The sequence below is a fragment of the Festucalex cinctus genome, chromosome 2 (genome assembly GCF_051991245.1).
Source record: "Festucalex cinctus isolate MCC-2025b chromosome 2, RoL_Fcin_1.0, whole genome shotgun sequence".
In the NCBI taxonomy this organism is placed as follows: Eukaryota; Metazoa; Chordata; class Actinopteri; order Syngnathiformes; family Syngnathidae; genus Festucalex; species Festucalex cinctus.
In genome coordinates, this window is record NC_135412.1 from 39,633,851 (window position 1) to 39,659,150 (window position 25,300).

Sequence of the window (25,300 nt, forward strand, 5' to 3'; positions counted from 1 at the left end):
TATATATATATATATATATATATATATATATATATATATATATATATATATGTGTGTGTGTCTTTGGGACCTTACCTTTGCAATATTTACATTGGAACGTATTTATACATTTTTGGGAGCAAATCAGTTACTCTGGATATTTTGCACATTTGGAACAGCTGTGAGAAATTTGAAACTGAATTTACCTTTTGATATCCAAATTTGCTTGCCTTCTCAATCACAAATAAATCAAGCACAACATTCAACCACTAAAACATCTGCTCATGATGCAAAAACAGTACATAAGTATATCATTTGACATCTTGAGAAATAAAATTGTGATTTACTACTCCCGTTTTTATAACATGGTCCATTTTGAAAATGCCACATTTCTATTTGATGTACTGTATTATCTAATATCATACAGGGAAAACACCAGGCAGTGACATCAATAAAGTAAACAATAGCATTAAGATAAATTATATAATTATTAAAGATTAGAGACTGTTCAGTTGGCCTGGACTGACTTTTCCCCAACTTTACTTTGTATTCCGGTAACCTTGGCATCACCTCACTGTCACAATTTTCCTTATTTAATGGTCATAGCATCTTTAATGTAGAGTATTTTGTTAGATTATACTTTTAAAGGTCTATGATGTGCTGTGATTGGTTGTTGTTGTTTTTTTGTACTTGATGCAATGGTAGGAATACACTTCAACAGAGCCTGACTAGGGATATAACGATATAATGGCAATATCGCGATATCGTCATATTAAAACTGCCACAATATCGTCGTCGCCATGTTCACGATAATTAAAAGCCATACATCTGTTAAAAAAGGCTGATTTCCATTTGTGCAGGTCTAGCACCATCTGGTGGCTATTTTTTTAGTGCAGATTAATTTTCATGAGGGATGTTGTAGCTCTTCTGTATTTAAAATCACTAATTGTCAGTTGAAGGGGATTGCAATATGCGTGTGAACCGAGTCAATATGCTGAGGAACTCAATGAGTGCTTGCATTAGGTGAGTAAGTGCCTCAATATTAAGTTTTATTAGAGATTTGAGGTTGTTTATATGTATTGCTGTTATGTACAAAAGCACAATATTGTGTTTTTTTTGTTTGTTTTTTTTGTATGAGATGAGCTCATTTTTTTACAACATTGTGATCTTTTTTAAATAAATATCGCCAACCTCCCCACAATATTGTGATAATTATTATTTCGGAAGCTTCATATCGTGACAATATCGTATTGTGATATTTAGATATTGTTACATTCCTAAGCCTGACCAAAGAAGGCAAATTGATCTTCAAAACATGGTCCAGGATGTGGGGTAAAGAATTCTCCTGGTTGGACTAATTAGTAGTTTGGGATACCGCAGGGCAGAGATACTGCTCAAAATTTGCCAGTTATATTAACACTGGTGGAACAATCAGAATTCAACTAATGGGATGGAGGAGGCACAGAGCCCTTTATCTCTTTGAAGCAAGTCTATCCGAAAGCACTGATTGGACTGAAAGCCCTTCAGTAGCCGATCCACTCTTTTCCCCTGCCCGAGTCCGCAGAGAAATAGAGTGTTACAAAGCTGGATTGACACTGGCCAGGTTCATCTGGAAACAAAAGTGAGATGTAGCACACCAGGGAGATATTGAAGAGTTTCACTGACTAATAATAAGTGGTGAGTGTGGCCAAGATTAAAACTGAAGAAGAAAATGTGAAGGAAGATCAAGATTTACCGCAAATAGAGACAATGACAGTTACTTCAAACCACAGCAGCCTTAAAATAAATTCACATGGGGATCAGTGGTTGAAATGAACATTAGAGGCTATAAATACTGTATGTTGTCAGACTGAGGCCATGTAACACTTTCTACATTCAAGGGATACATGTGCGGGCAACAGACGTACCATGTGTATGTTTACCAAATCATGAGCAATTAGTTAATTATTTTTTAAGGTTTAAAGTGCCCATAATGCATTCGCAGGCCAGTAGTGCCATGTCACTCTTATACTAAAGCATTTTGAATGCTGCTTTGAAGCCATCTTCAATTATGGCACTGCAAAACGTCAACACCATGCAAAAGAAGATACATACGTACAACTTTTGCTATGAATTTTCAGTACAAAAAAGGCTGTCCATTCAACCACTCAGTAATCATGTAAACATGTAACATAAGCCTAAAATTGATTTCAAACATCAAACAAGACCTATAATTACAACATTCTATTGTCAAAATTGTTGCCTTATAAGGCAATGGGGCTCTTGGATGTCCTACAATCCATTCTCTGATCTTTCATTGAACAGAACAGTTTTGTGAAAGGATCATCTCCTCAGTCATGACAAACTTTGGTCATATTTTCCCATGTGAGATTTGTTTACTTCCAATCCATCTGCTAAAATTTGAGGGAGGTGATTCATGAAAGCAGAGGAGATACCAGCTGTTCAGATGTTTGTTTACTGCAGATGGCAGAATATTAGTAACCTGAAAATAAACATTGGAAATGAACACAAAATCTCTTGAATGCATAAATTATAGGAATGACAGAAAAAAAAGAACATAAGAAGGCCTTAAATAGAGCATGCGAGCAAAGAGATATGCAGTAGATATTTTTGCAAGTGATGTCTGCAGTTAGTCTAAATCCCCATATTTGTTTGCAATGATTTTTTTTAACACTGCCTGATTCAGAAAAATAATGTTTGCAACATTTTTGCAAAAAAAGTGAAACTTACTGAAAATGAAACTTGATAGGATAGTATTTGAATTATTTGACTTTGTATATTAAAGGACAGGGCCAACACTAGGGCTGGGTATTGCCTCCAACCTCACGATGCGATACGTATCACGATACAGGGGCCACGATACGATACGTATTGCGATACATATGTATCCCACATGAGACACGTGCCATGTTAAGTTTATAAGTAAATAAATGTTGATATTCTTACTCTGCTTTAATTTTTCTTAGCAAGACACAGTATCCAATCACTGGTGAGCTATTTTTGTATTAACTGAAGGCAATTAACTTCAAAGACGCTGCTGTTTTTTTTATTTTTTAGGTACAATGCAAGCTGCAATGGCAAACGTTAACTGCTATTTAAAGTTAACAAGCAATATCGATTCTGACGCCTGCGTATCGATACGTGTATTGTAATGAGGCCAGCAACGATATATTGCCGTATCGATTTTTTGAGCACACCCCTAGCCAACACGATAGCTTGGAACGTCAACTCTTATGCAACCATGTATGGTATTAGAAGAAATAACAGATTCCTTCCGAAATGAAACTTACGTGGACAGTTGGCTCCATCTGGACTGCTGGCCGCAGTCTCACTGTCAGGGCAGCATCCAAATTCTGTGTTGTCACAGGACGACCTGTGGTCAGCGATGGGTATTGCGGTGTTTTCCATTGTGGTTCCTGGATGGCATGGAGCAAATATTAGAAACAACATCAGAAACGACAATCGCAACATTAAAGATCGTATTAAATTAATACTATTGACGGTGCCAGCTGGTCTTGGTCGACTGTGATTTATTGTTTTGTTTTGTGCCCGTTAATTGTCATTGGTAGAATTTGCATTATTTTCATGATTTATTCTTTTAAGTTCTCAAACAGGAAGCGATACATCAAGTACATTGTCAAATGATCATCACACCACTGATGCACCACCAGGAGTACTGTCAAAAAACCCAGCATGTATTGTGTATTTTACAATTTAACAATAATGAATAATAATAATAATAATCATAATCATAATATACAAAAGTACAATATTCAAAAGTCTACTAAGCTAACATAATAGAGTAAAAAGAAAAGATAAGACTGCATCATAATCCTTCCTGTGTTCCGAATGCAAATTGCATACAATTGTCTGTCTGATTTCCTTTTCCTGACAGTTTTTGTCCTTTCTCGCCTTTTTTTTTTTTTTTGTCAGTTGTAAAGTTTTATAATGAGCCACATAAACTATTTGTTGACAAATTGGAATTGGAAAAAGCCCTGACAGAGAGTAAATTAGTGTACTGTCATATGCTGCATATCTGATATCAAAACGCCAAAGGTCGTTCCACATAAAGAGATCTGACTGATAGCTGGCGTCAATGCTGTGCTGTCCCTCCCCCACTCATGAGGTTGATATGCATGTATGCTTGTTGTATATGCAGCTGTCTTAGAACATAAAAAATCATAAAAGTGCGTGGTCCCGCTCCCTGACCAACTGTGTAATACACTGCACAAGCAGTGAACCTCCATCTTCTCTAATGACGGTGTCGACGGCAGGGGCGTCTCGGCCGAAGCAGCGCAGTTTATGGCCGCTCAGCGATCAGAAATAATCATGGAGGCAAACAGCTAACGGCTAAACAAGTCGTAAAGACGTCAAGAGACGGGAGGACATTCTGCTCAAGGACTCGCGGTCAAAGGAAGGAGGGAGGAGAAAGATGAGGGGCTTATAGGGCATCTGTTGGAGTGTGGTCTGTAGATTTATGGATGCTGGGCTGAAGAGGAGAGGACGGGTAGGGGAGAAGAGGGCAATGTGGAGTGGCAAGGAGACTGCACAGCAACTCCATGGGGAGCCATACAAATAACTGTCACATAAACATTCACTAACACACGCATAGACATTAAGTGTGGGTTTTCAATAGAGCGCCATAATACATGTATAACGCATGCACACATCACCTGCTTGGTACTGTTAAACTAATGGTGTACACTTAGCTGATTAGTTATAGCAACACAAAGGAATTATTTAACAGTTCAGCAACCCTATAACGCCAAATATATATTACTTATAAGACATTTTGAGCCCTCTATTTCATGAGTATAATATTTTTTTCTCCATTAAAACCCTGACGAATACACATGCATTGCACGGCTAATTCATTAGAGGGCAGTATCATCAGCTGATGGCTTTTACAGCGACCTTGCATTATCACCCCAATTCAGAAAGGCGAGACACCTATACTTATTAACAGTGGGAAATATGATTGATTTCCTGATTTATTGAAATACCAATATGTTTGATATGGCTGTTATTATTATATTTTTGACAGTTATAAATGTAAAAATTTAAAGATGTATTCAATGATGTTCTCAAAAAGTGGAAGCCAAACATCCGTTTGTCACGTTTAAAAAAACTGCGCATGCGGAAGACCATCCTACCAGCTCTCTGGAGGAAACGCCTCTTAAATGTCTCTAAGGTCCGAGCTCATCTTCATCATCATCTTCCTCAGTCTCTGCAGCCGGCCTCGGTTCATACGGATGTCCTCTTGCGGATCTCAGCTATTTTCAAAGTACCTGTCAGCTCGGTGGAGCTACAACGATGAATGGCCGACTCCAAAGCTCCCTACACGAAGCTAGCTACTTGCTACAAACACCCGAAGTGCGCATGCGCAGCTAGGAACGAGCACGCATGACATCGTTACGCATATTGATTGATAGGATCGAGAAACAATAGTTAAGATGATCCACCCAGAAGACGCAGCCACAAAAATATCCTTGAACCCACCTTTAAAGCATTGTGACCGGATGTATCAAATATGACACAAATCAAAAGTCATAGGTGGAAGTTGATTTTCAATAAATACTCTACAAAGAATCAGAATGTTCTCATATATTTCATGATTCAGGCTTTATAGTTTTAATCAGTTTTGAATAATCAAAAACTTAGCTTCCAGGCTACCTCTATGCGAACATTAACAGCACTTCCAGCCATCTATTAATCTTCTATTCTGCTTGTGCTTTTACTGTTCCACGCATGAGCTGGAAACTATCCCAACTGACTTTGGGTGAGAGGCGATAATTCAGTCACATTCACATCTACGGACAATTTGATGTTTTCAATTAACCTAACATGCACGTTTTTGGACAGTAGTAGAGAGTGGAGTGCTTGTGGAAAACCTATGAAAGCCTGCGAAGAACATCCAAACTCCCCACAAGAAGGCCCGAGTTGAACACAACCACTCAACTGTGCTATCCTTTTGTATTGTTGTAGACATGTGCGCCATTGTCTGATCCCATCATGCTCCACTAAAAATAGGTATACTCCCCAACACAACCACACCTATTGTTAAAATCTGTGCTTCAATAGACACACATAAAGCTTAGGAATGAAATGTAAAGGAAAAAAAACACTTGGGCATGGATGGATAGACTTTCATTCACACAGAGGCACAAGACAGCAGGTCTCCTTGGTAGACAGGCTACATGCTTCTTGCGTCACCGAGCACTGGTCAGCATCTGACAGGAGAATAAATCTAAGATGCTGGAAGAGTGGGCAGGTGAGGAGGAGGAAGATGAAGAAGACCACATCGGGGGTCACGCTGTTACAAACATCCTATATGTTTGTTGCGAGCTGACAACTGAGATGGCTGGATGGAAGGAAAACAAGACAGGATCTGATGGGAAGGCGCCAGTCATCCCCAGGCAGCAGGGCATGTCGGAAAAGATTTGGGACGACTCGTCATGTGACTGTGACTGATTGAAGGCAGCCTGTACGCACACACTCACACCTCAAAGCGCCCAGTCATATCATCCTCTCAATTCAGGTTCCAAAGAGACCCAGATACGGGCCAGCGGTTTCATCTGGCCAGCTCAAAATGTATTCTTTTGCAAGCCATTTGAGTGGTGGAAGAATGACAGCATGGGCTGTGGGCAGTGACAATGAACCATGCAGATTACTTTCCAACTCAAATTGAGATATACTGTACAGTACAACCACAGGCCACAACGTTAGGAACACCTGGATAATATCGAGAAAATCTATTCTAAAATCTACAACAGTAATTGCTCTAGTTTGGATAGGTATTCTTTTAACAAAGTGTTTATTAAGTGTGTGAAATTCTTTGCATTGCAATGCAGTTATTGAGCTGTTTCTAATTGAAGTGAATGGTATCACTTGGTATCACTTTGGGATTCTTTTTCTTAAACTTATTTATTTGTAAACGTATTTTATATTTGTATGGTATATTTCTATTTTCTATTGGATACGTTGAGATGTGTGACATGTACATAAAAACAGAAAACATTATAGGGACTTGATAGCGAAAATCAACATATCAACGCCTTTTTAAAAGTTATTTTTTTTTTAGATTTTTAAGGAAACAAAAAAAATGAACGATTTGCATCAAGAGGAGATGATTTAGGCAAAGCAAAATTTTGCAAAAAATATATATATATTTATATTATTATTTGTCAGGGTTCCGACTCCATGAGCCCCGCACCCCTCCTTCCTCTATGTGTGTGTGTTTGTTGTGACAAGGCAGCTAATCAGGTGGATGAGAAGCAGCTGGAGCAGCAGCCAGGTGTGGATGGTTACCTTGCCAGCCTACTTAAGCCAGTCCCGGACCAGATCTCGGCGCCAGAACGTCTTGAGTAAAATACCAGTCAGTAGTGTCCGGTTAACAGATTCACTTGTTCTGCTTGCTCTGAAACTTATTGTGTTCCACCTGCCCAGGTCACTTCCATCGGCTCCCGCCTTGCTTGTTTGCCTGCCATCCTGCCTGCCTGCCTGTCTGCCTGCCTATCTGCCTGTTCACTGGCTCACCACCTGTCTTCTGCTCCTGGCCATCCTGAACCCTGCGGGCACTCCCCTGTCCATGTTGGCCCACTCTCCTGCTCCACACACCTCTGCTCATTAAAGCCACTTGCACCAGCCCTGCTTGTCCTGTCTTACCTGCATATGGGTCCTCTCTGTGCCCCCAACCTAACATTACGTTCTGGCCAAGACATGGACCCCGCAGGTACTGACCCCGCCCAACGCAACCAAGCCGCTCAGGGACTACTCCTCGAACAACACGACCAAGCCCTTCATGTTCTCCTCAGAAAGGTAAAGGAATTCTCCCAAGCATTATCTTCCGTCCAAGACCAGTTGGCAATGTTGCAGACCCACGGACAATTCTCCTCGCCGCCCGCTCACGCTCCTCCCGTACAGGCACAGGTAGCTCGGGAACCCTTTGTCCCCGCCCCGGCTCCTTATTGCGGCGACCTGTGTTCATGTCGAGCCTTTTTGGTACAATGCGCTATAGTTTTCGAGCAACAGCCCCACTCTTATGCCTCTGATCGTGCAAAGATCGCCTACCTGATAGGTTGCCTTCGAGGGGCTGCGCTCGCCTGGGCTTCCGCCGAATGGGAGCGTCAATCACCTGTGTGCGCGTCCTATCCTGCATTCATGGAGGAGATGAGGAAGATATTTGACCACCCGGTGCGCGGTAAGGAGGCAGCTAAACGCTTAATGTCTCTCCGCCAGGGCTCCCGTAGTGTAGCCGAATTTTCAGTAGAGTTCCGTACGCTTGCAGCCGAGAGCAATTTTAATGAGGCACTCCAGGAGGTATTCATTCGCGGCCTTAACGACTCCCTTAAAGACGAATTAGCCTCCCGCGACGAACCCGCTGACCTAGACCGACTCATTGAGTTAGCTATACGGATTGACTGTCGGCTCAGAGAATGTCAGAGAGAGCGCCGTTCGGCACCACCCCCTCGCCCCGTCTCACCGCCACCAGTACAATCTATACAGCCTAACATAGCCCCAAAACTAGCCTCGCTTCCCGCCGACACTTCAGAGCCAATGCAGCTAGGGGGCACCAGATTGAGTCAGGAGGAGAGGGCACGGAGACTGAGCAACTATTTGTGCTTGTATTGCGGTCAAGGAGGTCACTCCATTCAGTCTTGCCATTTAAAACCAGTAAAAAGGGGGGGGGGGGTCATCAGTAACAGGGGAGAGACTGGTGAACCTGACAAACAGCTCCTCATCATATCGCTTAGTGCTCTCAGCTACCTTGTCGCGCCAACACCGGTCCAGGACAGTCTCTGCGTTAGTCGATTGTGGAGCAGACGAGAACATCATTGACCACAGTTTGGTTGAAGAACTAGGGTTAGAGACACGGCCCTTGTCAACCCCATTTAGAACCACCGCGCTTAACGGACAGTTATTGTGTCATGTCACGCAACAAACTACGCCTGTGTCCCTCTGTCTCTCCGGTAACCATTATGAGGAGATCAGCCTCTTTGTTTTTTATTGCCCTCGATCCCCCTTGGTATTAGGGTTACCGTGGCTCAAGAAACATAATCCCGAGATTGACTGGGCCATCCCAAAGCTGACGGCATGGAGCGAGGAGTGCCATGAGGGCTGTTTGCGTTCAGCCCAAGTTCCTGTCCAGAGCACTAAGGTACCTGATCTCAGTACAGTCCCTCCCTGCTATCACGACCTCAGTCAGGTTTTTTCCAAGGACCAAGCTGCGGCCTTGCCACCTCACAGACCTTACGATTGTGCCATTGATTTGCTGCCAGGTGCCACCCTCCCCAGCAACCGCCTCTACAACATCTCACGACCAGAAAGGGAGGATATGGAGAAGAAAGGGATTCTATGGAGAAGTACATCACGGAATCTCTGGCTGCTAGGCATCATCCGCCCCTCCTCCTCTCCTGTTGGTGCTGGGTTTTTCTTCGTTGGAAAGAAAGATAAGACTCTACGACCCTGCATAGATTATCGGGGACTTAACGAGATTACGGTCAGGAACAATTCGAGTCTGCATTCACTCCCCTCCACGGTGCGTGTATTTTCACCAAGCTGGATCTGCGCAACGCCTACCACTTGGTCCAGATAAGAGAAGGGGATGAATGGAAGACTGCCTTCAACACCCCACTTGGGCACTATGAATACCTGGTCATGCCCTTCAGGCGAACAAACGCCCCCGCAGTATTCCAGGCTCTGCTGAACGATGTCCTCAGAGACATGATCAATAAGTTTGTTTATTTACTTGGATGACATCTTAATCTTCTCAGAATCCCAGTCAGAGCATGAGGGGCATGTCCGGCGGGTACTCCAGAGGCTCCTAGAAAACAGACTCTACGTCAAAGCAGAGAAGTGTGAGTTCCACGTCACCAAGACCACCTTTCTGGGGTACGTAATATCCAGGGGGAATTGTGCATGGACCCAGCCAAGTTAACGGCAGTCTCAGAGTGGCCAAGACCTACTAATCGCAAGCAGCTTCGTTTCCTAGGCTTTGCCAATTTCTACAGACGATTCATCAGGAAATACAGTCATGTTGCAGCCCCCGTCACAGCTCTTACCTCCACTTCTATTCCTTTCCGCTGGTCTCAAGAAGCAGATTCCGCCTTTGCCAACCTTAAACACCGGTTTACGGCAGCTCCTGTCCTCATCCATCTTGATCCCTCGCACCAGTTCATAGTGGAGGTTGATGCGTCCGAGACAGGTGTTGGAGCGGTACTGTCCCAGCGTCATGCAGAGGATGGTAAGATACATCCGTGTGCCTTCTTCTCCCGCAAGTTATCCCCGACAGAACGTAACTACAGTATTGAGGACCGAGAGCTCCTGGCGGTGAAGCTGGCCTTGGAGGAGTGGCGGCATCTACTAGAGGGAGCAGAACTACCTTTTGTGGTATGGACGGACCACAAGAACCTTGAGTACCTTAAGGCAGCCAAACGACTGAACCCCAGACAAGCCAGATGGTCCCTCTTCTTTTCCAGATTTAATTTCACTTTGTCCTATGTCCCAGGTTCCAGGAACACCAAACCGGATGCCTTGTCACGCCAGTTCACTACCACAGAGAGCAAGGAGGATCAAGAATCCATCCTCCCGCCCACCTGTTTCGTGGGTTCAGTCGAACTTGCTATAGAGAACGCACAGAACGAGCAGCCAGATCCTCGAGGTGGGTCCCCTAGAACCCTGTTTGCCCCTGATCATGTCCGCCCGCAGGTACTCAAATGGGCTCATGCGTCTCGCCTCACATGCCACCCGGGAGTGAGGAGAACCCTGTCAGTACTGCATCAGCGATTCTGGTGGCGCACCATGGGGGCTGACACACGGGAATACGTCGCAGCCTGTCCGGTATGTGCTCGCAACAAGAATTCCACCAGCCCCAGTGCTGGGTACCGCCGTCCATTGCCGGTCCCCAGTCATCTTTGGTCCCGTATTGCTCTTGATTTTGTCTCCGGTCTTCCCCCATCCCATGGGCTTACAGTTATACTTACAATTGTTGACAGATTCTCCAAAGGCGCCCACTTTGTCCCTCTGGCCAAGCTCCCCTCAGCCACAGACGGCAGATCTGTTAGTTCAGCATGTTTTTCGTCTCCACGGAATCCCACATGACAGTCTCAGACAGAGGACCTCAGTTTACTTCCGTCGTCTGGAAATCCTTTTGTTCAGCCCTGGGCATTTCAGTTAGCCTCTCATCTGGGTATCACCCCCAAACCATCGGCCAGTCTGAAAGGGCTAACCAGCAACTCGAGACCTCCCTCAGGTGTATGTCTCACCACAACCCGTCCACCTGGAGCACCTTTCTCCCCTGGGTCGAATACGCACACAATGCTCTACCAAACGCCTCCTTAGGCATGTCGCCTTTCTGCTGCTCCTTGGGTTATCAACCTCCCCTATTTCATGCCCAAGAGAAGGACCTGGCAGTCCCGTCCATTCAAGCCCACTTGAGTCGCTGTGCCAGGGTCTGGAAACGGGCCCGTGCCTCTTTGCTCCAATCCACGACTCGATCAAAGGCACAAGCTAACCGTCGTCGTTCGACAGCACCCTCCTACACAGTGGACCAGAAGGTTTGGCTAAATGCCAAAGATCTCCCCTTGAAGGTTAGTTCCCGCAAATTGGCTCCTCGATTCATAGGTCCGTATGTAGTCGAGAAGGTTATCAACCCTTGTGCGGTGCGGCTCAAGTTGCCTACCTCTCTCCGTATCCACCCAAATTTTCACGTATCTCAAGTAAAACCATTTGTTTCCAGCCCATTGGCCCTGCAGTCTTCTGCACCCCGCCCCCACAGGTAGTGGAGGGCGAAACTGCCTACAGGGTCCGCCGCCTGCTGGACGTTCGTCGCCGGGGGCGGGGCTACCAATACTTGGTTGATTGGGCTGAATACGGCCCGGAGGAGCGAAGCTTGATCCCAGGTGGTTGGATCCTGGACAAGTCCCTCATCGCGGACTTCAACTGTCGGCGTGCGCCGGGTGGCGCCCGTAAGGGGGGGGGGGGGGGGGGGGTTCTGTCAGGGTTCCGGCTCCATGAGCCCTGCCCCCCTCCTTCCTCCATGTGTGTGTGTGCGTGTTTGTGTGTGTGGGGGGGGGGGGGGGGTGTTGTGACAAGGCAGCTAATCAGGTGGATGAGAAGCAGCTGGAAAAGCAGCCAGGCGTGGATGGTTACCTTGCCAGCCTACTTAAGCCAGTCCCGGACCACAACTCGACACCAGAACGTCTTGAGTAAAATACCAGTCAGTAGTGTCCAGTTAACACTCACTTGTTCTGCTTGCTCTGAAACTTGTTCCACCTGCCCAGGTCACCTCCACCGGCTCCCGCCTTGCTTGTTCGCCTGCCTGCCTGCCTGCCTGTTCACTGGCTCACCACTTGTCTTCTGCTCCTGGCCATCCTGAACCCTGCGGGCACTCCCCTGTCCAAGTTAGCCCACTCGCCTGCTCCACACACCTCTGCTCATTAAAGCCACTTGCACCAGCCCTGCCTGTCCTGTCTTACTAGCATTTGGGTCCTCTTTGTGCCCCCAACCTAACATTATTTTAATAGGGTGACATATGTAATTAACATCCATTAAAATGCAACAGAAAAAAAAGGTGAATCCTTCTACCTTTTTGGGACTGTGGTGTAAATATATATTGAGACAACAGTCTAGTTTGGGTCGAGGTCCTTGCTCCAATGAATGCCATTGCATTTTTACTGTATGCTATTTATTGCTGCTGCCAAGCTCAGGTTAGGCAGGTTTGAGGTCCCCCCCCCCCTGCATTTGCTTCAATGTACGTTTCCAGCATCACCCAAACTACTCAAATCAACAAAACAATGGGACAGAAAAAAGAAACCAATATAAATTTCTGCTGTTCTGAATATAGAATTTGCTTCCATTCTTTTTTTTTTTTTACTTTACTTTATTATGACCTCCACCAAGCTTAAAACTTGTTGGAATAGTTTGTGCGTGTGGGCATGCTTTTTTTTTTTTTTTTTTTTTTTTATTGATTTTATCAGCATAATATGGATTTCTAGTGGTATGGAATTTGATGTTTGGCATTTAACAGAAAAACATGAGATCAGTGAAAGTTAGCAGCCACTGTGGACGGACCCTTAAGGCACATACAGTAGGTATTCCAAACCTTGTGGATATATATCATAACTGAACTTGCTGTAAATTATTGTGAGTGTTTCTAATATTCCAACCTTCTCATTTTGCTCTTATGTTTATGGTGCAGATTACAAGCACTTCATACACTACTCACTAGGGGTGTGAATTGCCTAGTACCTGACGATTCGATTCGTATCACGATTCACAGGTCACGATTCGATTCGATACCGATTAATCCCGATACGAATTTATAAGTCGATTGTTGCGATTTTTCTCATTCAAATTTAGAAAATACTAATCAGTAAACTTGTAGAGTGTAAGATTTATATGAAAATGTATTATTTATTTATCTGAAATTTCAGTCTTATAGAGGTTGTAATCTGTTTCATGTTTAAACAGCATTAAAATAAAATATTAAGGCTTAATGTTCCGTTCATATAACATTCTTCCATGCTCAAGGTGTGAATCCTAAAAAAAAAAAAAAAAAAAAAAAAAAAAAAAAAAAAAAAAAAAAAAAAAAATCAATTCTGCCAATTATTGAATCGATTCGAGAATCGCGCGATGTAGTATCGCGATATATCGCCGAATCGATTTTTTTTAACACCCCTACTACTCACATATCAAAAAATAGGGATACTCCACTCTTCAGCGGGTGAAATTTCTTGTGGAACCTCCAATGCACTACAGTTATTTTGAACGTCTCTAAAGTTTCGAATTCACGTCGAACTGTTCAGCATTTCAGTACTTTTGGCACAACGAAAAGCTGAGCAGCAATATTCACAACTGTTGTGGAATTAATAAATCTCAGACAGTCAATCAAAGCTGAATATTAGCTTTGCTTAATTTAATCACTGGTTCTCACTGAACTGTGCAGGAGACTGACATAAACAAAAGAATAAACATCTTCATACAGCATCTTCATAGTAGACTTGAAGTATTTGATGACATGATTATGTTATGGTATGACATCAAATATTTGGTCCATACTCACAATATGCATAGCTGTGAAAGCATTATGGGTGTGATCATGAAAGAGCAAGGATTTACCAAAAGGCTCCTCCGCCCCACTGGCCTCTGCTGCGATGCCGCTACCTGCTTCCTCTTCTTGCTCCTCCTCTTCCTCAGCTTGGTCATCTCCACTCGGCTCCCCACTGCCTGAACCCTCGAAAGAAATTGCAGCAGCGGAGGGGGCGGTCGTGGCAGGGGCAGGAGGGGTTGACCGTGACGGCTGAGGTTGGATGTGGATGGAGTGGTGGTGGTGGTTTGTTTGCGCACGGTGGTGGGTGAGGGTGGGTGAGGGCGTGGTGGCAGGGGGCTGCGCCGTAGTCTCAGCAGTCTCGAACGTTCTCGGAGGTGGGATGGCCCACACCTTGTTATGATTTAAGGGGGCTGGCGTTGTGATGGTGGTGGCGGCAAGGGGGGTTGGAGTGGGTCGCTCAGCCCGCTCGGAGATGCTTTCTGGTGGAGGGAAGGGGAGGAAGCAAGGAATGGATGAATGATTGAGCCAAGATGGAAATGCTTGAAATTTGTGACATTTACTGGAATTCAGCCACATAACAAAACGGCAACAAAATAAACAGTTTTGTTTACTTTAAAATTAAAACAGGGACATTTGTTTAAAAACCTTGGATGATAAAATAAATAATAAAATACTCTCTGTAAGTTTGGAAAATAAAGAATGCGTATGGCATTTAAATTTAAATTAGTTAATTAATTTTTCAAATGTAATTTCAAATTGTAAGACTATGGTGCTCCGGTAACATTAAACTACAACATATTTAGTTATTTATTTATGATCTCAAAATATGCATCACAAGCGCACACATACCAAAGTTTATTGAGCTATTTGACCCCCATAGGCAAACCATGGATAATAAAAAAAAGATGAGTTTCTGATGAAAATGGAGACAACATGAACCACAATAAAAACAAACATCACTCACTTCTCATAGATGACAGCTTACAATTGTGTGTGAAAATGAAGGTGATGTCTACTGCCCTGATGTGCTAACGCTGTACAATGAGGTTCAGAAGGGAAAACACACAAAAAAAACAACAACAAAAAAACACTTTATCAGGTAAAATAAATTGGCTATTATTTTGCAAATATTCATTTTGTATTGTGAAAGGGGAAGTCAACCTTAAACATTTCTTGACAATAAAATGTTATGTCACCTCATTAGCCTAAATATTACATCTGTTGAATATGAGTTATGAAGCAAAATTCAAAATTCAGTTGTTTTTGACTGAAAATGACATTGTAGTTACCCAGAGTTGAGGTAATGACCACTCACGGCTCACCTGTTTTCTGAAGCTGAGCTCTGATTTGTTGTAACCTGAGCCCTGAACAACTGTGATGTCATTTTAGTTGACAGCATTTGGCAAATGGCCGCCGCCTGAGATGGATTAAAAACAGATGGATTTTGCTACTTCACTCATATTCCACAAACGCAATATTATTTACAAGTCTGTTTTTATACTAGTAGGGGAACATGCAAAATATTGTAAAGAAAATTTTGGAGTTGACTTCGCCTTCAAGTGAAATAGTCCTTTTTAATTCAAGTTGACAGCTGACTGTGTGTCCTACATGCAATGAAGTGATGAGCAGACAGCATATTAGCATACTGCAGGTGGATAATTGAAGTTTGGCTTCAATTTCATACATATGAAGAAGACTTAAATAGACATTGACACGTATTTGAAAGTAAGCTTCAAATAAGCATTTTTCTTTCAGCGTTCTCTGAAGCAGTTAATTGATTACATAAATGCAACACACTGTTTTTTATACATACATACACATCAACAATTTAAGCAGTTAGCCTCACTTTTGGAGTCAAAAGGTTTTTGTGGTTCCCGTTATTTATTTTTTTCTGTGTTCGACGTCCAATAAAGCAATGACGAATATGGATGATGCCAACAGACAGAGCTATATGTATTGTAGTGTTTCATCTGCACATTGTTCACACACTCAATGCATAGTGAGGGTGTCTTTTTAGCCTTTTTGCATACTTCCTATTCATGTTTGTTAACTGCATGTATGCCGTGCCAGTGCCTTTGAATTTTCTATCCATATTCACATGCTGCCTTGCAGGAGCAAAGCTTTAATCACCAACAGCCAGTGCCGCTGGTGATGAATGATTGATAGAAATAGGCCATGAAAAAAAAAAAAAAAAACTCAAGCTGCTTTAACTCAGGGCTTCAAAGGCGGCACTCCGCTCGCTGGCGCCAACGTCGTCAACGCCACCACAAACAGATGCACAGCAAACAAGCGCTCACTCGGCAAAGAATCACTCAGAATCCGGAGGAGAGAGGAGGCTCGCTGCGGAGAGACCATCATTACCGGCGGAAAAAAGGACATAACTGTGTGTGATGAAAGAACGATAAATAGGACAAAAAGTCCCCCTGAAGAAAAGTGAGTGGCGGTAAATAAGGAGCCGCTACTTAAGTGAGTAAGCTGAGACAAGCAGGCTTTCTTTGCTTCCTCACTGCCCATGGGAACAAAAGTATGTGGGTGACATAAACACGATTCTCATTAGGATTCGCCCAACATTATGTGTACAGCCTAATCACGCTGCTATAATCACCTCCTTAACTGACAGTTGCTCGCTGAGGCATGAAACATGTTACCACCTGCGACGGCGGAGGGCCAGGGAGAGGTGTCAGCTTAGAGCTCGGAATATTTTTGTAGAGGGACAGATTTGGAGTGGGTCGCAAAAGAAGTGGAGATGCTATCGTAGACATTGTGGCGGCATGCATTACCGTTCCTCTCGGCTACACCTGTCACTCTGCATGCAGGCTTAGTGTCAGGTGGCTGGATGGTTGTGCTGATAATGGCAGAGGCTAAAGTAAGAGGGGAGAAAACGCCACACTGCATCTATAAAAGTAGTGAAACTCCTGCAGGAATTACAAATGGAACCATATATCAGATTTCCACATGCAGAAACTTCCACTCTCATTGGAAACCTTTCAACAAGATATTGGAAAGTGGTTGCGGGAATTTTTGTCCATTCATCCAGAAGGTCAGAGATCTTTAATGTTGGACTTAAGTAAGAAAAGGTCAACTGGCTCATCTCATAGGGGTTTTATTTGATTCTTCCACACCAAACTAGTCCAAGCATGTCTTGATAAATTGCTTTGTACACTACGACAGGAGGTGCTCTTCTAAAAAAAAAAACCCTTTCCACTAATCGAGTCTAATAATTGTGTTCACATCTGGGTCAAAACATACCTGAGATGGACAAAACTATGTGTACTCCGAAGATATTGTCACATTGACTGGCAGGCAACCACCCATGTGAAATAGACGTTAATAATTGCGTTTGTCACTCACACACTATGGCCACATTCTATCTGGACAAACAAGCAACTGACTTGATTCTGAGTCACCTCTCATTTTTCTGTGTTTTCTACAATGCTTGTGGCTCTACAGTGGCAGTAGTACAGTATTAGATGACTCACACACTTTTCTCTGATCGGTTTGACATCTACTAAACGGTCAGTGAAATCAAACATTTGGACACCTCTGAGGTGAAAAGTGGTCCCATACAGTGTACATGTTTATACAGAGCATATGTAATAGAGTCCAGCTTTTTCATTTTGTTTTTCTCAATCACATTTAAGACTCCATTTGCATTCCTTTTCATATTGTTTCCCTCTCAGCTGGCCGGTGAACAGTAAATGTGAACAGTAGACAGAGAGAAAGAAAATAAATCACTATCTTCATGGTTTGTTTCAAGCCATGTACTTATTGTTGAAACATGATTATTAACATTGTTTGGAGTGTCAGCCATGTTCAGCTGTAATGAGGAGAGTGAAGGGAAAAGACAGTGGCCAGAAGAAGAAGGGCGGCAGAGTGACAAAGTAAACACGCTAACAAAGGCAGCAGTGGGAGAGAAGATGGCAGAGCAAACAATAGAAGGAAGGATGAGGGATTGAATAATGAGGAATAAAACCTCCGAACACGAGCTGGTGAAGGCAACAGAAGCCTGACTAACACACAGGCTGACAATGCCATATGCTGGCATTATTTGCCAATTTGCTGCAAACCTACAGGTGACAACACCATATGGGAGGAGGCCATGCCATTGCCAAGTCACTGGCCACTTCCCACCAGGGGGAGGATGGCTCACTGCTGCAAACTCCTACCTTTTGCAATTGCTCATAAATGTTTTTTCAGGTTGTTTGCCTACCCCGACAACTCATTCACACTATAATTTCAATGCTGTCCTTCCCATTTAACTCATTTGCTCCCAAAAATGTATAAATATGTTCTATTTTAAATATTACCAGTGTCCCAAGGACATATTTATCCTTCTTTAATGTTTTTTTTTTTTTTTAATGCTAGAGCATACAAAAGGCTTTGATGCAGCCTCTAAACTGAAGAGAACGGTTGAAGTAATGATAGTTATTACAAAAACGAACAGCAGGTGGGAGCAGAGTATAAGAGATCAAGCATGTTTCAAAAAACAGATTTTGAATAATGATGAAACTTAGCTATATTCTAAAGGTATCCATCCATCCATCCATCCATCCATCCATCCATCCATCCATCCATCCATCCATCCATCCATCGTCTTCTGCTTATCCGAGGTCGGGTCGCAGGGGCAGCGCGCTTTAGGAGGGAAACCCAGATCTCCCTCTCCCCAGCCACTTCAACCAGCTCCGCCGGCGGGATCCCAGGGTGTTCCCAGGCCAGCCGAGAGACATAGTCTCTCCAGCGTGTCCTGGGTCGTCCCCGGGGCCTCCCGCCAGTGGGACATGCCCGGAACACCTCCCTAGGGAGGCGTCCAGGAGACATCCGAACCAGATGCCCGAGCCACCTCAGCTGGCTCCTCTCAACGCAGAGGAGCAGCGGCTCGACTTTGAGTGCCTCCCGGATGACCGAGCTTCTCACCCTATCTCTAGGGGAGAACCCGGAATATCTCGGATATTCTAATGGTAATTGCTGCAAAATGGAAAGAAAAGACTTTCATCTTTCTTTTGGTTGGTTCCATGTTTTTATAGCAATAGAACACAATATTCTGTGGGCCTTGGAAAATCAGTCAACTCCAGTAAAACAGCTGGGAGTGAAGTGGGTTGCTTCAGTAAAAATGGCTGGGAGTGAATGAGTTAATACTAAGTTGGCTCCACTTATAGTACACCACAGTCAATGTATTATATTCTATGGGAAAGTTTTGAGAACAGATTGTGTTCGACCTTGGAGCCTCCATTGCACCTCAAAAGTCACTCAAATCCATAAGCCCTTGGTGTTGCATTGGTGACAAATGCAACACGGTAAGCATGAGTGTTCACAAATCCACCACGTCTGCAAACTCGGCATGTACACAGCAGGGGGGATTGAAGGGCCGGGCTGGAGCGCAGCAAGGGGAAGGAGGCAGAGCTAATGCTAATTCGCACCCAGCCACACGTGAAATGAGCTCCAGATCGAACCCCTGAAGCCTACAGTAGTGGCAGAGATGCTTCCCGCCACGCAACCGCATCCGGGGGGAAAGAATTAAAAGATCCTCCGTCAGGGCGCCTGTCTGGTCCTTCCCGGAGGGCTTGATAGAACAAGTCGGGAAGAAAAAAAGAATCTGCTTGGAGGCGTCTTCTGGCCTGCCTTGCATGTGCGGCAACACTTGGCGAGGGATTACACACAAGCCACATCGCAACTGCTGGGCAATGAAAGCATGAAAAAAAAAAGGAATGCATTTTGGCAGCCTCTTTTCGCTGCTAACATGTCTGAGAGTGTGTATGGCCTGTTGACCTGTTCCCAGCATATCTTTGCTTTGATCAGTGTCCCTCAAATTTAAAGATCAACTGCTTGGCTCCTGAGGACAAAAGAGTCTGGCAAGGAGTCACTAATGGTGGATAGATTAGTTATCCTGCTGACAGGTGTACAAAGGACTTGGTCACCTGGCCCGAGTGCAAAGATGCGGTGAACGGACCCGTTTCCAGCCAAGCATGCAAGACATCTGGCAGTGGCTCACATCCAGAGCCATACAAGCTGGCCCTCCTCCTCGTCTCGGCAACATTTCCACACCCTCCCAATGTGGCAAAAGCTGGATGTCACTGTGACAACATTACCAGACATGGAAGTCATGACCTTGGCTCTTGTACCGGCTACCTAAAACACTGATCCAAACAGTGACCTTTGGCATCTGGACCAGGAGCTGTGACTTGCACACGTACTCTGCATGTTGCATCACATTTCTGGCAAATATGAATTGACACACTTTACAGAAGGGGTCAAAATCATGCCAGCAGATGAGTGACGTTCATTCCGATGAATTTTCTACAAATTTTCACCAGTGACGCATGCCAGTTGGCTTTCACCTAGTTTATATCTACATACTATATTTTCAATAACATTGTCTCAAGAGTATAAAAAGAACTACATTAATAATTGGCTATAAATCAAAACACTATCTTTGATTAGGACATTTCAAAAGAATTTTCCCAATTTTAGGACAAATTTACATAAACTGTAAATGTCCTACCCATCATCAATTTTATCACTAATACAGGTAAAAGACCCTCAAATCTACACAAATTAAAAGACAACCTCCTTGAGATGTTAGGGCTGTGCAATTAATCGGAATTCAATTACAATTTCAATTACTACACACCACAATTTAAAAATTAGCATAAATGTCAAAACAAGAAAAAAAGATTATTAACACTAATTTTTAGTTGAGTTGTTTAAATTTATACATTTGCACCTTTTTAAAATAACTAATAATTTTTGTTTCATCCAAAAGGAACTTGCATAATGATAGTGCTTCAAAGAATTTTGTCTTTTTTCTTTTTTTGTATCAATAAAACAATGATCGTCCTAATCATGATTTCGATTATTACCAAAATTATTGTGATGAATATTTTTTCTTCATAATCGAGCAGCCCTAGCAGAGGTATTCATGTTTTATATCGTGTTGCTTACCTTTTTCAGGATCTGACTTGACTGGGTGAAAGGCAAACTACACTTTGGACTAGTTGCAATTCAAAAGTAAAAATATTAAACACTGCACTACCAATAATATCCACCAGATCAAACACAAGCCTCAAGCTGAGAGTACATCCACAAGGTGAGATAAAAAAAAAAAAAAGAAAAAAAAAAAAGAAAACCTTGAAAGATTGGAGTGAAGTTGAAGTGGGCTGCTCGTTGTCATGTGACAGTGCCCAGGGAAACATTTGGCCATCTGTATGATGTGTGTGATGCATGGAGGCTTCATCTGGGCTCACCTGTGCATTGTCCAAAGTGTTGCACGATGACAGCCTTGTCCTGCCTGCAGGCGATAGTCCTCAGCTGGCACTGGTCGGCGTACGTCACCCCGTCAGAACCGCACACCTGCTCCACAGTGACAGAGATGGGAAACACTTCTTTATTCCCAGTTGGACCACACGAGCAACCCCTCTCATTTCATCCTATCATCTTTTTTTTCCACCCCCACACACCTTAGTTTTGTTCTGCTCATCACAGTCGGGTGAGGGGCACTCACAATGGGCCTGACCATTCAACTCAATACAGGACGCTCCAAAATTACAATTTAATTCGGCACATGAATTCGGGGCTTCTGGACCTGAAAAGGAAATTAGTTGATATTACTAGTTGATATTTTTTGGTTGCAGGACTTGTGCGTGAAAGCATACACAACAGATAGATAAACTTTATTCGAAAAGAAAAATGCATAGGGAGACCGGGGCTAGTTGCATCAGTTTTTATACTTTTATATATTTCTTGGAATTAATACATCATATATAAACAAAACATATACTAGAGGAAAGACCAAAGTCTTGGGCATATTTTTTGTATTCATGTTATTTTCGTACTTTGTGTCAGTGCAAATTATCCTTGTTCGCCAGTTTTATTTTGTTTGTGTTTTATAGCCAAATAAATTGTTCATCATTGATCTCGACAATTTACTATAGTCATTGAGCAAACTTGAACCTAAAGTATTATGAAATAGATTAATGTCCTTAGTAACTGCTTGCATATAGGTCATAGTGCTCAGCCTCAAATGTCTGATTTCCTTCCCTTTTACTGGAAATTTGAGATTAAATTGAATTTAAAAAAATAAAGCGATGGATGGATGGATGGATGGTTCATCGTGAAACTTAAACTAGTCCTGACGTGTGCATCCTGTAGTTCCAACAACTGGAAAATCCATTTTTATCAATGAAACAAAACCTGGCAAACTAATTTCCTCACTCTTCAGACTCATCATCAGAAGAACAATTCTGGCATAAGTAAACATAGTATCCAGAGGTGCATTTTTCATTGGCCCATTCTTTGCATATGTGACAACAAACCCCAAAATGACTGAGGCAAGTTGCCCCGAACTACCATGTTGGCTAATACTTGCTCTAGTTTAAAGTTAGCGGAAAACAGAGCAGTGACTGAGGCGTGACAAGATGCCTGAATCTCTCCTCTAACGAGTCCACATGATTTGTTGCTAAAATTTGTCTATGTACGACGCCTGTTTAAAAAAACATGAAGTTGCAAATTTTTACTTTGGGTTGTGCAAAACAGATAACTGGCACTCATGTCAGCTCACAATGTGCTATTCACTTCTCAGACAGTACACAACCCCTTACCATTTATACAAAGAAAACTAGTATTCCACTTTTTCGTTGCGCCCTCTGGTGGAGAAGAAAATTGCAATGTGACAACTTACCCGTGATACAACTAGCCCCGGTCTCCCCTACATGTACAGCTTCATACAATACACAAGATAAGATCAAATTTTTAGCTCTAACATCATTTTTGCTCTACTAGTATTCAATTTCAAAACAAGATTCTGTTCTGTTTAAAATTAATTGATGAATTAATGATTAGCCCTACTTAAGGAATTTAATGATTTTTTACTTATTTGTTTACACATTTGATTTAATTAATTTCATTTTTAGCATAATCAAATCATAAAGGTAAATTACAAAAAAGAGGTATGCAGAGGTTTCTGTTGCACAGGGATGAGGAGATTTTTTTAAATCCAGTATTATGTATACATGTGCAGTTATAAGTAATGTTTTATTGACATATGAAGAGAATAACTGTGAATTATTGATAGGCCATATTATCTATGTATTCCAAACTCACATAACCCAAGGCGTTAATACATTAATATAGTCACAAAGGAGTGTATTTACCTGTCAGATATGTAAATGAATAATTCAGAGTTTTCCTGTAGCACACTATTTCATCCAAGCTGCCTCAGTTACATTGTAAAAATGTATTGCACTGTGGAATATATACTTTTTTCATGTTTACATTCAGTATAGCTTTTTATGTTTAAGAAGCTTTTGAAGTTGCTGCTGCAGTTGAAGCAGCCTGGCGTGCACACGCCAGGCCACAAGTGAAAGGCCTTTGCATCATAGCTACATCATAGCAGCTTAAAGTACCCCCCGTCCTTGGCTCTTGCTTTCAAGCACCTCCACCTCCCAGTGCCTCGTCTTTTCATCTGACATGGTGAGCAGGGAGGGGAGCCCCACCAGTGCGCCCGATTCCTGACTTGATTAAGCTTTTGACTTCCAGTCAATAGCTGATAGAGCATCTTAATCAAGGAGGTGTGTGCCCCTCCCGCAGCAGGAGCTAACCTTTCTATCAACCTACTTAAACTCAGCCTGTTTTCATTATTCATCTGGAGAATCAATAGTCCTTATGCAGAAATAACAAACAAATGGTTTGGAAGTAGGAAAATTATATTTAGGAGTGAAACATTTGGAAACAAGGCTCCACCGAGGCTTAAATATTGTTCAGGCTAGTGAATAAATGAGTGAGTTGATACTGAATATTAATGTGATTTTACTTTGTGAGTAATACATCATGAGAGCAGCATTGTAATTTCCGTAGATAACATCCTAAAGTTCCAAGAATAAAGTTGCAAAATCACAATAATAATCGTGCAACATTACTAGAAATGTATTTACTTGTAAAAAAAAACAAAAAAACAAACCTGTATTCGCACTTCAAAATGTTTTCTTTGTTCTTGTGTCCCGCAAAACTGATGTTTGTTTATGTACAGCACTTTGTATACAGCAACGCCTGTTCTTAAAGGCTTTATAAATAAAGTTGAGTTGAGTTGAGTTGAGTAGAAAAAAAAGGGGGAAAAAAGTCCTAATTTCATTACGGCAAAGTTTCGCAGAGGAAACTTGTTTTGCGAGAAAGAAAAAAAAAAAGTCATAATTTTATGTGAAAATAATTTTTTGAATAATAAAACCAAAATTTCGAGATGGGCAACAACCGATACCAATTATTGGTATTGAACCTTATTTCAAGGTATCGGTACTTGTGATGGAGACCGATACCAACACTGGCCACAGTCTTGTGGCTGTTTTATGATCAGAAACTAGAAATTAGAACAGTGATTCTTAAATAGTGGGGCGGGCCCCCCAGGGGGGCGCGAGGCTTCTTCAAGGGGGGCGCGTTTGAACATGCTTTTTTATTTGGATTTTTTTTTTAACTGACTTAGAATTAAGTGCAATTGCACCTCCACTACATTAGGGGGCAGTGGCGCTCTCATTGGCATCGTGTGCGCAGGGAGCATTCGCTCGGTGGTGTAGGGATTTTGCACACAGCACAGAGTTTGAGTATGAAGTGTAGGCACAAAGTGTAGCAGACCCTCAAGTGACACCATAAAAAAATATTTAACAGGGATGAGAAGACAGGCGGCGAGAGACGGAGATAATTATATTTATTTATTTATATTTATAGTCATGGGGTGGGGGGTGGGGGGGATTCGTGAAGTGTTTTATTCTTCCTAGGGGGGGCATGACAGAAAATAATTGAGAAGCACTGAATTAGAGAATAGAAAACTGCCATTAATTGCATGCAATTTTAAGGGGAAATGCTATATTGGGGTATATAGGTATTTCTTTAAAAGTATCTGTCATTGTTTTTTGGGGGTTAGCACGTCCGCCTCCCAGTTCTGAGGACTCGGGTTTGAGTCCAGGCTCCGGCCTTCCTGGGTGGAGTTTGCATGTTCTCCCCGTGCCTGGGTGGGTCTTCTCCGGGTACTCCAGTCTCTCCCACATTCCAAAGACATGCATGGCAGGTTAATTGGGCGCTTGGAATTGTCACTAGGTGTGCTTGTGAGTGCGGATGGTTGTTCGTCTCTGTGTGCCCTGTGATTGGCTTGCGACCGGTCCAGGGTGTCCCCCGCCTACTGCCCAGAGCCAGCTGAGATAGGCTCCAGCACCCCCCGCGACCATTGTGAGGAATAAGCGGTCAAGAAAATGGATGGATGGATGGATGGATGGATGATTTTTTGGGGGA

General features: G+C 42.9%; 1 protein-coding gene across 11 annotated transcripts in view; it reads right to left on the reverse strand.

The window, feature by feature from the left end:
• agrn (agrin) overlaps nucleotides 1-25,300 on the reverse strand; it is a 341,291-nt gene that overhangs the window by 57,120 nt on the left and 258,871 nt on the right. For 9 of the 11 annotated variants that reach the window (XM_077515069.1, XM_077515070.1, XM_077515067.1 and 6 more), the window contains 4 exons: nucleotides 21,484-21,608; nucleotides 21,271-21,376; nucleotides 14,098-14,508; nucleotides 3,270-3,395 (listed from right to left, as the gene is read on the reverse strand). In XM_077515069.1, the coding sequence (XP_077371195.1) occupies nucleotides 3,270-3,395; nucleotides 14,098-14,508; nucleotides 21,271-21,376; nucleotides 21,484-21,608 (768 nt within the window). The remainder of the gene's footprint in view (nucleotides 1-3,269; nucleotides 3,396-14,097; nucleotides 14,509-21,270; nucleotides 21,377-21,483; nucleotides 21,609-25,300) is intronic. The other 2 variants (XM_077515073.1, XM_077515074.1) reach the window with 1 other exon arrangement.